Genomic DNA, 16352 nt, shown 5'->3' with positions numbered 1-16352 from the left:
ATATATATATATATATATATATATATATATATATACACATATACACAATCCTTGGATTGTGGTAATTGACTTGACAAGAAAAAGGACTACAGTGAGTGGTGAGGTGAGACAAAAAAAAGTGAGATGGGTGGCAAGGCAAGATAAAGGATTGCAGTGGATGTTGTATCGATGCAAAGGGCTGTGAACAGTGGTACAAATTATCAGTCTTTGATGATAATATATCCAAATAAGAACCAATAGACGGAACAATCTTTCTAATGACAATGGCACAATAAAATGGACCCAATACACAATAAAGTGGCTGGTTAGTGATAAGAAGGGCATCCAGCCATAGAAACTAAACCAAAAATGAAATATATGAACAAGGAATGGACTTGGCAAGCTATATCACAAGCTATCAGTCTAAGGGGACAGTAACTGAATAAAAACTAACATGGATTGTGACAATCTGCCCAGCCCAATATGGCATAGGAAAGGGTGTAAAAATGATGGTGATGATATATTAAAATTGTACGTATGTGGATTCATATACTTACACATACATATATATGTGTGAGTTAGAGAGTGAGAGAGAGATGGAGATAATGACTTCTGGCTAGTCACCAGACTAATATGTATACAATATAAGTATGATTGATTGACTCACCAGAGTAATACTGGTATGCATATTTCAGAAACTGAGTGGGATGAATGACAAAGTTACTTGCAACAAGATTTGAAGTCAAAATAGAAGTGAAATCTAATAAACAGTAAGACATTAAGTCTAATACTCTGCCATCTCAGCTCACTTTTAGCAATGAAACAATAAAACAAGTCAAAAATTAAATTGGATTATATCAACTACAGAACATTATAAAAGGGTTTAAAATCAATAGCTAACTTAAACCATGTAGAAAACAGAATTTTAAAAATTCATGTAAATTAATATTTTCCAGCTCAGTTTGATATGAAACATTGTTTTAAAATACAAATGAATTATGAAAAAACAGCTATCTATACATATAGTATCTTTCTATGGATTTATGTAACTGCTTATAAAAATGGTTTACAGAAAAGTTGCTCCATCACAAAACTTTCTAAAATACATTAATTCTTAAAACATTTCTCTGCTTATCTATCAGAAATTTTAATTACTCTCAGCTATATTTTGCCAAGTTGAGTTTCTAATGATGTTTGTGTTTTACTCATCATAGATGTGCTGTTGACACAACATTTTGATTCATATTCTCTGAAATTAAATGTGAAAGCCTTATGCAAGCCAGGGACTAGAACATTTATTTCACCGATTGACTCTACTGTTCTAGTGCCTTGTATATTATTTCAGAGAGCAACAACTTTGACATTTTAAGGTCTAGGGCAGGCTTATAATAAATGGTTTTACCACAACACATGCACATATTTGCTTTTATGTCTATTTTTCCATGCTTGCATGGGTTAGATGAACACATTAAGACATGTACAACAAGATGCCCTTCCGATTGCTAATCCTTACTTGTTTTTCAACAGAAGGATCTCTTATTATGTCTCTGAAGGTACAAAGCCAGTGGAGGTTTTGTTGATAACTGATAAGACAACAAACTTCACTGCTTGTAATTTACTGATCTTCAGAGAAATTCAAATGTGAACAAACACACCTAAGACAGGCTTTTTTTCAGTTTCCATGAAGCCAAATCCCACAAGGTATTTGGCATGAACTCACAAGGCTTTGATCAGCCCAAGCTATGATACACAGGAGTACTTGAAGGTGCAAAACAGTGGAATTGAACTTGAAAGTATGCAGCTGGGAAGTGAACTTCTTAACCATATAGCCATATGTGTGTAAATACAAGAACACATAATTGTAAATGGTAAAACCATTTATAGACCATTTTGTATACTTAATCATGACATGTAAGCTTTTCTCTCCAGGCTATTTCATCTTTTCATCTTCTTAGATGTCTTGCAGAGATACTGCTTCAAAATGTTAACAATATATCAAAAATTTGAAAAATATTTAAAGACAAAATTAATAAATGTCAACAATTATTTAGTTATTTAACAAAGACAAAACTATCCATGCAAAATAATACAAGTGTTACAGACTTTGAGTTGTTCTTTATATGAATTATGAGAAAGAAAGTAAAAAAACCTTTTAAACTTTTCTCATAAAATTGCAGCAAATCAACACATGGTGTTGCTTCATTAATGTCTTAAGCAGCCAAAAAAAATTATCATTAGCATCATCATTTGATGCTGATGTTCCATGCTGGCATGGGTTGGATGGTTTGACAGGATCCGATTGGCCAAAGGACTGCATCACATTTCACCGTCTGCTCTGCCATGGGTTCTATAACTGAATGCTTTTCTTATCTTATTGCCATATAAGTAAAATATGGCTTACAAATTCTGATACTTTTTTGGTAACTCACTTCATCTTATTCAGTAGAAATTAAAACCTTCATTAATTATTTTATCCAGTAGAACACATGTTTAATAAATGAGTTACAATGGATATTAGACTACAGACATGAACATTATTATATGGTAAACTCTAATATTATTTTGTCATACTTTTACTTTTTTAGTTCATAATTTCTGTGAACAATAGTAATCGATGGATTACTGCATTTATGATGACAAGAAAATATCTGTTTTAAATTTGAATTGCACAGTTTCTTGCCTTTCTCAATATCATATGTGTGAGTATAGGAGGCGCAATGGCCCAGTGGTTAGGGCAGCAGACTTGCAGTCATAGGATCGCGGTTTCGATTCCCAGACAGGGCGTTGTGAGTGTTTATTGAGCGAAAACACCTAAAGCACCACAAGGCTCCGGCAGGGGATGGTGACGAACCCTGCTGTACTCTTTCACCACAACTTTCTCTCACTCTTTCTTCCTGTTTCTGTTGTACCTGTATTTCAAAGGGCCAGCCTTGTCACACTGTGTCACGCTGAATATCCCCGAGAACTACGTTAAGGGTACACGTGTCTGTGGAGTGCTCAGCCACATGCATGTTAATTTCATGAGCAGGCTGTTCTGTTGATCGGATCAACTGGAACCCTCGACGTCGTAAGTGACGGAGTGCCAACAGAACAGACAGATGTGTGAGTATGTATATGTGTGGGTTTACACCATATGTACATGTATAAATGTGAAAGTGATTACTTTAAAGCAATTTTGAAAATAACAACTGAGCATTTACCGTTGGTGTAACTTTATATTGATAGTACAGTCACCTTGGAATATCTATGTAAATACAAACACACATTCATACATGCACACACGTCAAACTTTACATAATTAAGTTCCAGATGTGCTGATAATTTGTCGAAACAACTAACTTATATAATGATATCAATAACATCAACATCGTCACTGTACTTATTAAAAGTATTTTTGTTTTTTGATCAAAATCTCCTTTCACATTTTGCCCACATCATAAACCATTATCTCTCTCTCTCTCTCTGTCTTAGTATTTAAATAATCATTTTCCTTTTAAATTTAATTTGAATATATAAAATTCAGTTGTAGTAAGGATACTCTGAACAGTTTTATCATGACCTTCACTCATGAAAGCACACATCCTGTTTTCAAAAAACCTACAGCACTTGTTAACATATGAGACATTTCCTATGAAATTACTATACAGCAATTATAGTGTCGATATAAATAAGAACAGTTTCTTCCAGCAAGTTGTTCTCAAGACTTTATAAATAATAGCATAGTATAAAATACTATCATTCAGCACTTTAAACTAAATTTTCAGAGTCAGTAAGCTTGAGCAGTTACTGACCCTTTGTGACACCCAACCATACCATAACAAACAGTGCCTTTGCTTTATCAATAGCGTGATTATACTGATTGATTGATTTGGGGAAAGTACAACAAATATTCCAATAAAGGGAGCTCACAGAATAGAAAACAGGCAGACATATAGTCAAGTGGGACAATATGTTCACCTAAAACAATTAGTAAAAGCATAGTAAATGCTACCAAGTCATACTCACTTGCAAGTGAGTGTTAGGGTTTATGATTTAGCAATATCACCATATTGAGCTTCCCTGTCAATTGCATCTTCTTACTTAAACACTAATATATTTCAAACAAAGGAGTGTTTAACCTGTAGCAAATCACTGATTAGCTGTACCCAACAACACTTTCTTCATAAATTTACATATATATATATATATATATATATATATATATATATATATAAGCTGTTCATCCTTCAGACTGAAAAGCTTCTTCATAAGGCTCCAAATGCAACTCTTCAATTATAGATATTCACATAAAATATACTTTTCTTTGTAAACTCAAGTTTGCAAACCATTTTTTATAGAAAAGGGGAAAATTTATAGATACATAAAAAATTTTTAAAAACCCAAAAGAGATTTGAAAATTTCACTATTTTTTTTATACGCATTTAGTTTTTTTCAATCATTAATACATCACTCTGAAATAATATATTGTATTTGTTAGCATCTCTAATCAATTTCCATTTAAAACCTTTAAAAGTTAATTCTCATTTCACCCATGTTCCAAGATAATTCTTTCTACAATAAACACAAGGCTTGAAACTTTTGTGGGGAGGGGCTAGTCGACTACATCAAAACCAGTGCTCACAACTGGTACTTATCAAAAAGATGAAAGGAAAAGTCAACCAAGATAATAGTTAAAACATTTTTAAGCTGTTACAACAACCCAAAATATAGTCGGAAATAACCTGCATAACTACTATGGCATCCTAATTGAAAACAGGGTTTTACAGTGTATGCAATTAGTAGAGTTATTTAGTGTAAATATATTAATTACCTCATCCAGTGGAGCCAGCCCCAACTGTGACGTTCGGGTGCTGTGACACTTGTCTGGTAAACTGTAATCCATTGAGACTTCTGATTCGTCTGAAGAATCGTCATTTGTTGAGTGCTGAGAGAGCAAGTCAGAAAGTGGATCACTTCCTGAAATCACAAGAAAAATCAACGTATTTAGTTATTACCTTAATGAATTATACACATTGGAGAGTATAAAACACCACAAAAATGCACACAGACAGATTAATGTCCCAAAACAGAATAATAATATTTTTAAAAATGTAAAACAAACCCACAAACTTTCATTTCCAATATAACAGTGTACTTTATAAGGCATGTTTAAGGATGTTTTCTAGATAAAGTTGAATTGAACAGCACTGTCTTAGAAATACACACTATATGCATGTCTAACTATAGATAATATACACTGTCTAAACAACACATGCCAATACCAACTGAAGAAAATAGGATGTATAAATAATCCAGAACTGTTGGAGATGAAGTTGATTCCTTTCACCAGGAAACAGTTATAGTGATTATATTTTATAACAAATAGACTAAGAGTTTTATATCATATAATAAATAGAATATTAGTTGCTCATGATAATCTGATTAAAGTATTTTAGATTTAGAAAAAATATTATGAATGTCTGAAGTGGGCTGGGAGATTTAGTAAGATACCCTTTATTGTGAAACCATAAGCATTAGTTTCATGTTGTTTTCTTCTAATACATGCATTGTAAGACAAAATGCAAGTCCATAATTATTTTAACTGCCAAAAGGAGGGCTCACATACTTTAATGTTCAGGAAATGGCTTTGATAATGATATACTGATTTGTTAGCAACTTAGAGATCTAGAAGAAAAATTAACCGTAAGATCTTTGTTAGAATTGACTGAAATTCTATTGAGATTAAAAAATACAGCATCAATTACTTTCTTTAATAGTTACAGCCAGAGAAATGATAGAAGGATAATAACAAAAAAATACTTTCATACAACAATATCTAAGAGACAAATAGTGAAATAATAGTTTTTTACCTGTAGACTTTCGAACAAAGAGACGTCGCCACAAAGCACCATGAGTCTTTGGTATTGCAGCCATTATTAAAACAATTAGCTTGGCATTAAAGGTAATATTCAAATAGAATGTTACACTCACAATACTTTATATGTCAACCCAAATCCATCAGTATTGAGCAGATTTAGTAACTGACCGAAAGCAGACTTTGGCCTAACATCATGGATGGAAATAAAGACTTACACTGATACTAAAAACATGTCCTAAAGAGCAGAGGTAGTTAATATTTATACGAATGTCTTCAATATAAAACTACTACACTGAAAACAATTCCAGGTTCCCATTCTATCAACTGGGCTTAAGAAAAAAACTGCGAGCATTAACGAATACTCCATTGTTTTAATTTTGGCTGCAACGTCTATTAAGAATGTCACACTCCCTTATATCCGTCTTAACTTATTTACAAACATCACTACTTTATGTTAAAGAGGTATTACAAAACAACCGGCTTGGTTTTAAAGTGCATGCAAGGATGAATGTGTGTGTGTGTGTGTGTGTTTTGAAAACAAGAGAGGGAAGTGAGAATAAGCATATCAAGGAAAGAAAGTGTGAGCCTGAAACAGGAAATGGAAAGAGGAAAGACACTGAGAAAGGATTTATATGTGAGAGAGAGAAAAGAAATATATCTATATGAGAAGTGAGCTGTTGAGAAAGAGAGAGAGAGAAGGGAGGAAACGAAAAGTGGGGATGTGAAAGAGAATGAGTATGTGATTTTTTTTTTTTTCTTCCAACATAAAATAATTAGAAAATTAATGTTTCATTGTCTTTCAGGAAATTTCAGAGAAATACAAAAATACAGTGTTCAGACTGTAATTATTACATTTTCTCAAAAAGTAACACCACTTTACATTAAGCTCAAAACACAATCACATTTACATGCACAAACACATTATTAACTTCCAGTAGACGAGATTGCTTTAGTTAATTTAGCAATTACAGACTTTTCGCTATTAAATGATTCATTAGAGCTCATTCTGTCTAACACTGTTTCAAGAAATACCTACTATTACTATTGGAACACAATAAGGGCTAAGAATGTCATCTTCATAATTTTACATATTATTGCCAATATTTTCAAAGGTTGGAAGAATTTAGAAACTTAAACCTTTGCTTACAATGAATATTTCATTGCTATAAATAACACAGAGAATGTAACTAATATAATACCCTATTTTGGTTGATTAACCTTTTCACGAATATATTTCAATTAAAATATATTGTCTATACTGCAAATAAGTTTTAAAATAACCAAAAATTTGAAGAGATTTTAGTAAAATAATTTTTTCCATTATTAAGTTGGTTTTTGGAACATATTTGAAACTGTAATGGACAATAGTCTCAGGCAGGTTGATACTGAAAGACTTAAAGCAGAGAGCTGCATGCAACTGGCTGAATTGATATAAGTTCACCAGTTGAAAGATATTTACATCACTTCTATGGCACTGTCTAGAAAAGGCTCACACTGGTCCATTTACTGAACTATAAATATGAACCTAAAAAGTACAGTTCACTGGTATAGATGATGAAGGGCATTGCACAATTTATATGGTTTTTGTTTAGCATGTGTTTTCCATTAAATTTCTCAAGACAGGCCATCTCTTTCCTATGGATTCTCCTTATTCAACAATAATTCGACAACAATTTCCATGCTTCTTTCATTTCAGCATCACTGAGCAAGTTTTCCAATATCATTTTGCACATACATTTTACTCCAGCGATGTCACAATTCCAAGAAAACCAATAATTTTAGTAACTAAAGATTGAAAAAAATCCATCCATATGACTTTGTGATAAGAAGTTTGCTTCCCAACCACATGATTCTGGGTTCAGTCCCACAATGTGACATCTTGGGCAAGTGTCTTCTACTATAGCCTCAGGCTGACCAAAGCCTTATGGGTGGATTTGGAAGACAGGGACGGAAAGAAGCCAGCATCATATGTGTGTGTCTCCCACCATCACTTGACCACCAGTGTTGGTTTGTTTACAACCCTATAACTTAGCAGTTTAGCCAAAGAGACCGATAGAATAAGTACTAGGCTTTAAAAAAATTAAGTACTGGGGTTGATTCATTTGACTAAAAACTTCAAGGTGGTGCCCCAGCATGGCAACAGTCTAATGACTGAAACAAGTAAAAGATAATGCACAAAAAAATAAGTGACCCTCCACTACACACACACACCAAAAAAAAAAACAACTAAGGTATAACTTGTTATAAATAGTGACTACACTACTAAGTATTGTGGAAACAGAATTATGTTACATATCCACTAAAAATATTTGGAAATAAATACTTTGGTTTGTTAAGTATACCCAATGACAAGCAATAATCAGCTGGCATATCATTTATCATTTGACATAGCTGCAGTTAGTACAAAACTGGTGAAAATGGCAAAGAAAATCCTTAAAAAAAATTATTATAGTTTTGTTACTCAGGAAATAAGAACTCAGTAACTTGTGAATAACTTTTAAACTTCAATCTCAACTAATTCCTTTGCAAACTAACAAAAAAAAACCCAAAAAAAATGAGGAATGAATACATTGAAATGTTTTCTGAGCTATATTTAAAGACCATACTTCTTCGCCCATAAATTGATAGTAAAAGTAACAACTTTTGCCACATTGTATTATTGTTTAGGACAGATATTTGTAGGACTAATTCTGCAATGAGTCATACTTTATATTAAAATATTTTTTACAAGTAAATTGTAGGCTTTAAAAAATTTACTTATTAAAAATCTAATATGCACTAGATACACTAGTACATATTAGATATGTGTATGTCTGGATTGTTTAGATTGTAAACCAAAAGTTATGAAAATCTTTCCTAATACAAACTATCAGGACTGAGTTGACTGGATGTATTCAATGTACCAGTTTTATCTGCTCTTATGGAATGGACTGTCCATATTTATTATGGTACCAGCACTACAGAGGCTTGGTAACAAGATGTGATTTGATGGCGAAAAATACCAAATGTAAAAGTATAACCTGATGTCATATTGGGAAGAAGTGGTTAAGTAAGACCTGAAAACATTGGGCTTCCTAAGTGAGATGATGCAAACTTGAAATGCATGATATGATATTTATTGCAGATATATTCATGTAATGCATGAATATAAAAATGAATGATAAAATAATAAGGATACATGATAGTTAGTTTACATTAATAGAAGGAAGGTTATTTTCGAAGTATTAAACTCTGCTAAATTTAGCCAGTAGCCAGATAAAACTGAAAGCGGACAAATAATAATTATTCATTATGTTATATTTACCATAGATCAACTGCCATGACAGAAATACTAGTATGATGTCTAATGCTCCAGACTTACTAACAAGAAACTATATTGCTAAATTACAAAAGGAGATCATTAGCAAATTAATTAACTCATGTGTACAACATCATACATGAGATCTATGTACAAATGTCTGTTTTTGCACATAAAATAACCTTGATTTTAAAAACAAATGTTATTTAGCTTCAGATCAACTCTAATCCAGTAGATGTATTGACCAAAGGTATCCAAACCATGACCATTCCAGGTTATTTAGAGCTCATATATCTGTAACTACTTTTATATGAACCTTCCTTTTCTTAAGTCAGAATGTGATTTAAGGGAGATTTGGTTGCTATTTTTAGAGGGTCAAGTAACTATACAAAGGCTTCCTTGCAGGCTTGTAAAACAAAACATTTACAGTTAAGGTAAATTTTCTCATTTCTCAATATCCTGTAAAGACATAACCATTTCACTTCTTATTCTTATACAAGATATTGTAAATAACTACTAAATAAAAATCTTGTGAAAAATACAATCAACATTTCCATGGGTGGTAGTTCTATATAATAATTTAGACATAAATAACAGCTGGCCAAAACTGATAATTCAAATGCAGAGAAGTAACCTTCCACTTAAAGAAAAGTCTAAATGATATATTTTGTCAAGTGGAATGGTCTAATTTGTTTTCCGACAGAGTATCTCAGGAAAACATTTTGGTTGACAGTACAACAGAAAAGCATCAACAAAATTACCAAATCTCCATTTTCCTCTTCACTCTTTTAACAAACAGAAGTGAGTTTTGGCTATTATATATCAGATGATAAAGACCAGATTGTATCTATAATTGGATTGTTAGAAAGTTGCAAGAATTGCCACCTTCCTTCTAAAGACTAAATGAAGTATAAACAAAATATCAAGAGCAGAAGGAATGATTTTCTAATAATAGAATTTAGAGCAAGATAAGATTAACCTGTGAGTAGTGTAAGAATGTACAACTGGTGCAAAAGAAAAACTCTTACATCATTAAAGAAATGTGTAAACTATTTGCTCAGTGATAAGAGATCCTACTTTAATCAAAAGCAAGAAAGAGATGAGAACAGAAACAAGATTAAGAGATTTACCTAATGTTTGTGACATTCGATAAATTAGGGCATAATTTGCAACAACAACTAGAATGACTTTTTATACAAAACTAACTCAATTATTGAAAACATAGAATACTGCTGATTGAATCAAACCCAGTAAGCTACAGGTGTTTATTTTATAAACTCTGAATTTGAACCCAGAGCCTAGAAAGAGCAGTGCAAATACTGTTATATATTTAGCCTGGTTTCCTATTTCTACCAATTTACCGTCCTAACAATAGCATCAATAATAATAATAACCCTTTCTACTAAAGGCACAAGGCCTGAAATTTGGAAGTAGGGCAGGGACTAGTTGATTACATCGACCCCATAGTGATGGGTGAAATACATCTAAACATTTTGCCAGCTCACCACCTTATAATGATAATTCTTTCTACTATAGGAACAAGGCCAGAAATTGTAGGCGAGGTAGTCAATTACATCGATCCCAGTATTTAACCGGTACTTAATTTATCGACCCTGAAAGGATGAAAGGCAAAATTGACCTCAGCAGAATATAAACTCAGATCGCAAAGATGGTCGAAATACCGCTAAGCATTTTGCCCAGTATGCAAACGGTTCTGCCAGCTCACCACCTTAATAATAATGATAATCATAACAACGAATGTAGTGAAGTGGTAGAGCAACAAACTAAGGAGTTGTAGTGTTTAGTTTTTATATTCTCTATTTTCTGAGTTCAAATCCAGCCAGAATCAAGATTGCTTTTTATCCCACCAAAGTTGATAAAATAAGAGCCAATCATACCGAGGTCAATTTAAATTACCATATCTTTTTATGAATTTGTTTCTTGTGCCAATTTAGAATCAAATGACTAATTACGGAATATATTTTTTACAGCAATAGATAATTAACCCTATTGATGTCCAGAGACTGCCCTTCCATACTAACAAATTAAAGCAACTTTAGGGTTTATATTTAGCAGTATGCTTGCCTCAATTAAATGATGCTCCTGATACTATTAGCTGTTTACAGCTAGGAGAAATGGGCCAGTGAAAATGAAGCAGTTACATGTGCTGTGAGTGCTGGTGAGATACAAACTGTGTCCTGTCAATAAGCTAAAGTCTTATTTACTCTGTCAGCTGTAATAATGTTATTAACAGCTATGAAGTTTGACATTTTTCTGAGGTGTGAAGTACTGAGTTGTGACTTTCATGTTTCTCCCAAATATATTAATAACACAGGATTGAAATGAGAATGTCACTGCCATGATTAATAATAATAATAATCCTTTCTACTATAGGCACAAGGCCTGAAGTTTTGGGGAGGGGAATAATCAATTACATCGACCCCAGTACTTAATTTATCGACCCCAAAAGGATGAAAGACAAAGTTGACTTTGGCAGAATTTGAACTCAGAATGTAATGGCAGACGAAATACTGCTAAGCATTTTGCCTGCTCACCACCCTAATAATAATAATAATAATAATAATAATAATAATAATTTTGGTACAAAGTCAACAATTTTGAGGGGAGGAGACAAATCAATTATATTAACTCCAGTGTAATTGATTTGGCTCCTCCAGTGGCATTTTATTTTATTACTCCTGAAAGGATGGAAAGGACAATTGACATCGGCAGGATTTGCACTCAGAACACAAAGGACTGGAAGAGATGCTGCTCAGCATTTTGTCCAATGTTCTAATTATTCTGCCAGCTCATTGTTTTAACCCCTTTTTTTTACCATATTTCTGCCAAGATGCTGTGTGTCTTTTGCAATTAATTTTAAATATAACAAAGAATTTAGTAAAATAACTAGTGTTACGAACATAGATTATGATTAAGATCTGGTGGAAGATTTTAATTCAGAAATTTTGCAAACAAGACATTTGTACTACAGAACCAAAGGTGGTTTCAGCTGAGTTGGTGTCAAAAGGGTTAAATTGCTTCAAATACTAGCACAAGTCCTGCAATTTTTAGGGGAGGGAGCATACCAATTACAATGTCCCATTACTCAACTGATACTTTATTTTATCGACCCAAACTTACTGTGTTAAATAATAACTGTTTCTAATTTTGGCAAAAAGTCAGCAATTTTAGGGGAAGAGATAGTCACTTACATCAACCCAGTACTCAACTGGTACTTATTTTATTGATCCTAAAAGGATGAAAGACAAAAATTGACCTTGGCAGAATTTGAACTCAGAATGTAAAGAGCCAGAGGAAATGCTGCTGAGCATTTTGTCTGATGTGTTTTTAATTCTACTAGTTTGTTAATTGTTTTCTAATATTGGCACAAGGCCTGAATTTTAGGGAAGGGGATTAGTTGATGTTACTGATCCCAGTTGTTGACTGTTGCTCTCATGAATCACTGAAGTGATGATGCTCATTGCGCTCTAATATATATTCCATCTCTGTGAAGAGATTTTATCTCAGACAGTTCTACAGCCTTTTGCCTTCTAAAGTGTAGATACATTTAGTTTGATACACAGATGGTGATATTCTTTTACTTGTTTAGATACTAAATGACTGCAGCCATGCTGGAGCACCACCTTAAAAGGTTTTAGTCGAATAAATCAGCCCCAGGACTGATTCTTTGTAAGCCAAGTACTTATTCTATCGGTATCTTTTGCTGAACTGCTAAGTTATGGGGACATAAACACACAAGCATCAGTTGTCAAGCAATAGTGGGGACGAATACAGACACACACAGAAATACATATATATATATATATATATATATATATATATATATACATTCAACGGGCTCCTTTCAGTTTCCGTCAACCAAATACACTCACAAGGCTTTGGTCAGCCCAAGGCTATAGCAGAAGACACTTGCCCAAGGTGCCATGCAGTGGAACTGAACCCAGAACCATATAGTTGGAAAGCAAGCTTCTTACCACACAACCACGCATAAAAAGTAAATTATAAACAAAGTTTCTTGAGGAAAAAAATGTTTTCTCCTACTATAAATTAAACAAATATTCCTCAAATACCTGTCAGAAATAAATCTTATAACTTCATGAAATTTGAACAGTACTTTTTGTTGATATTTTCAGCAAAATGAAAAATTTGAACAGTACTTTTTGTTGATATTTTTTTCAAAAGTAGACCAATATTATCTGAAAAAGTAGAACCCCCTCCCATTGCACTGTTTCCTTGGAACACTGCTATCCCTAATCAATATAGGCTATCTGATAATAGCATTCCCCTATTCAGTCTGCCCATCTCTTCTTTTAATGTTTTCAACATGACTAATCATAGTTATTTCTCCTGCATTCTGCCATATAATAACTGTTTTCTCCTAATTATTTTTATCGATAATTACTTGTGAGGCTGACAACTCTGCTGAGCTTATCGAATGGCGGTCTACCCAGCCTAAATGTCTGATGGGTTTCTTACCCCACTGCTGCACTCTCAATTGCTCAGTTTTACTAAACTGAGCAGTATTTCTCATCTTAAAATCTCCAGTAAGATTTGAACCAAAATCCTACCAGCCAAAAGTCCAGTTATTTTATCTTCAACAACAGCCAAATAAAAGGCATTTATGTGGTTGTTTACCCTACTAGAAATAGCAGTCACATCTCTCTTAAATCACAGCCAGTCTTAAACAAGGAAAGGACACATTATCTAATGTAGTCCTACATGCATCCAAAAAAGACAGAATGGCCTCAGCTGGATTACTTTTGCTACATTACAAAATGGTCCTTTCTGAAATTTCAAGAATCTACCTCTACCTTAAGGAAAACCAATTTTATTCCACTTTAGAACTGCTTATACTCATTATCGCCTGATGCAAGGCATCTTTAGTTTTCTCAGATGCTACTGTTTACTTCATCAACCACATTCTTAGTTGTTGATTCTACTATTTTTGTGTTGTTCAAGCCAACATAGTTTTACAGACTGGACATATATAGGACATATAGTGAAATAACATAGGTTCAACTTTTGTTAATCATCATTCTAGCTGTTTAAATAAACATGTTGAATATAAAGTTTATCAAAGGCTTGCTATCTAGCAAATACTGTTTCTGTTATTGGAATTGAATAAGTTCACTTACATTTTCTAATGAACAGTGTTCTACTGAAGTGGCCTCTAACCTTGCTTAACTCTTCAACAGTCTCCTTTCTCTGTAAGTGTCTACTCTCATTTAGAACACATGGCTGTATGCTTCATTCCCATTAATGTAATTTACCAATTACTAGCCTATCATTTTCATTACCAACACCACAGAGATAATGGAAGCAGTCATAAACTACCACCTTCTGTATTATCTAAGGTCTCCTCCATTCATCTGTGACTAACTACCTGTACAGTTTCCACAGAGCTATATCTACCAAACGTCTATCCTAAATCACACCCCAACAGTTTCTTGATATCAACAGAATCTTTGACAATGCATTTGATACAAAAACATCCTAGCAATGTTGCCTAGTCAAGAGTTCAACTAAACTCCTCTTTTGAATAAGAAAATTCCTGTTAGAATGCTCCAACATAATGATTGGTACACAATCTATAAACTCTTGTATACTTCAGGGTTCAAGTATGTTGCACACATATTCATTCTCTACATTAACCGTTACTCCTAATCAAATACATACTTCTTGATAGATACCTTCAATCCTCAATAACCTTACCACCACAGTCATCATCTCCCATAGTCTAGATGTTACATCAGGCTTGTACTACTTTATTTTTCTTGAGAATATCCTCCATGTCTCATTCAACAGCACCAAACACAGCCAGTATACATAATGCAAATATATTGTTGTTACTACAGTAATTCCGACTCCAAGTTACAAACAAACATTGGCTTACCTTTAAACAGATTTATATTGCTCATTACAAAGATCATATGCACAGAATAAAAAATTCAAAACCAATATAAGAGAGCAAATCAAAGTAGATAGATTTTAAAAAATGTTTTCTGTTACTTCATACAACATATCAGAACATTTGGCACACAATATACAGTCAGAGTCTCATCCTGAGATACCATCTAAAGTGTGCATAATTGATTAACCCTTCCAGATACCAGCAAATATGCTTGTAGTGAGTATAAAGAACAAATGCCATTACTTAGGAACTCTCCTGGTGAATGCATTCAGTTTAGGAAATACAGTATCACAAAAACTGACAGAGCCAGAAAACACTTCAACTCACAACATCTACTAATACACAACAAAATTCAAGTCATAGCCACAATATAGGACTGTCTGACACCCACCCATCCTCTCCATCTGAGATGGCTTTGCTGCTATACACAGGCACTCTAAACAACATCCAAAGAAAAACTACTCAAATAATTGACAAGAAATCTCTAGCCAACACACTCCAACCCTAAGCCCATAGACATACAATTTCTCTCATTCTACTACAATGGCCTTTGCTCCTTAAAGCTGGTTAGTCTTTTACCACCTTCATTTAAAGTATTCTCAACACAAATGTCTCTCTTTGTCTTGTTATATATATATATATGTTCTGGTTCCAATCCTACAGTCTATGCACAAACCATTATGTCCAGTTTTACCTCCTTTGAAAGTTGGCCATCTAATTTACCCACTCTGCAGACCATTTTTCTTCTTGCAGCAGCTATTGAAATTGGAAGACTTCAAGAGAAACGATAACTCATTGCAATCATTATATATGTATGTATGTGTGCGTGTGTGTGTGTGAGTGTATATTATGTGTGTGCGTATATATAGGTGAGTGTGTGTGTGTGTATATATATATATATGTGTGTGTGTGTGTGTGTGTGTGTCATTTATTCAATTTTGTCACATCATCACTTATTTCTCTAATTTTGTCACAGATTGGCTGACTAAAAATTCTAAGAGTTTTCAATTCTATTTCACTGTTATCAGCATTTGCTGTTTCATTAAATAATGTTACCTAAAATCCCAAAAGGATATTTTTCTCCCTTGTGTTCTATCCTTGACCAGCCTAACCCTGGTCCCTCTCTATCTCTCTCTCTCTGTTGCAATAACCAGTTGTTTCTCCAATGCTTCCCCCTATTTAAACTAGCTCACTCGGATTCTGCTACTTCATTTTAATAACTCTGCCAAAAGAATACAAATCCAGACGATGTTCTTCTCTAATTCTGCTATTTCACAGTACACCCA

At 33.4% G+C, this 16352-nt stretch overlaps 1 protein-coding gene across 6 annotated transcripts in view; it reads right to left on the bottom strand.

Annotated features, from left to right (window-relative positions):
- LOC106874706 (uncharacterized) overlaps window positions 1-16352 on the bottom strand; it is a 780999-nt gene that overhangs the window by 61423 nt on the left and 703224 nt on the right. For all 6 annotated transcript variants that reach the window (XR_008263925.1, XM_052967086.1, XM_052967087.1 and 3 more), the window contains one exon: window positions 4790-4935. Coding sequence is in view for 5 of the 6 variants with exons in the window: in XM_052967086.1 (XP_052823046.1) it covers window positions 4790-4935 (146 nt within the window). In the remaining variant the exon portion in view is untranslated. The remainder of the gene's footprint in view (window positions 1-4789; window positions 4936-16352) is intronic.

This window comes from Octopus bimaculoides, chromosome 4 (genome assembly GCF_001194135.2).
Source record: "Octopus bimaculoides isolate UCB-OBI-ISO-001 chromosome 4, ASM119413v2, whole genome shotgun sequence".
Classification (NCBI taxonomy): Eukaryota; Metazoa; Mollusca; class Cephalopoda; order Octopoda; family Octopodidae; genus Octopus; species Octopus bimaculoides.
The sequence above is the reverse complement of the archived record's forward strand: the minus strand, read 5'-3'. Positions and strand labels throughout refer to the sequence as shown.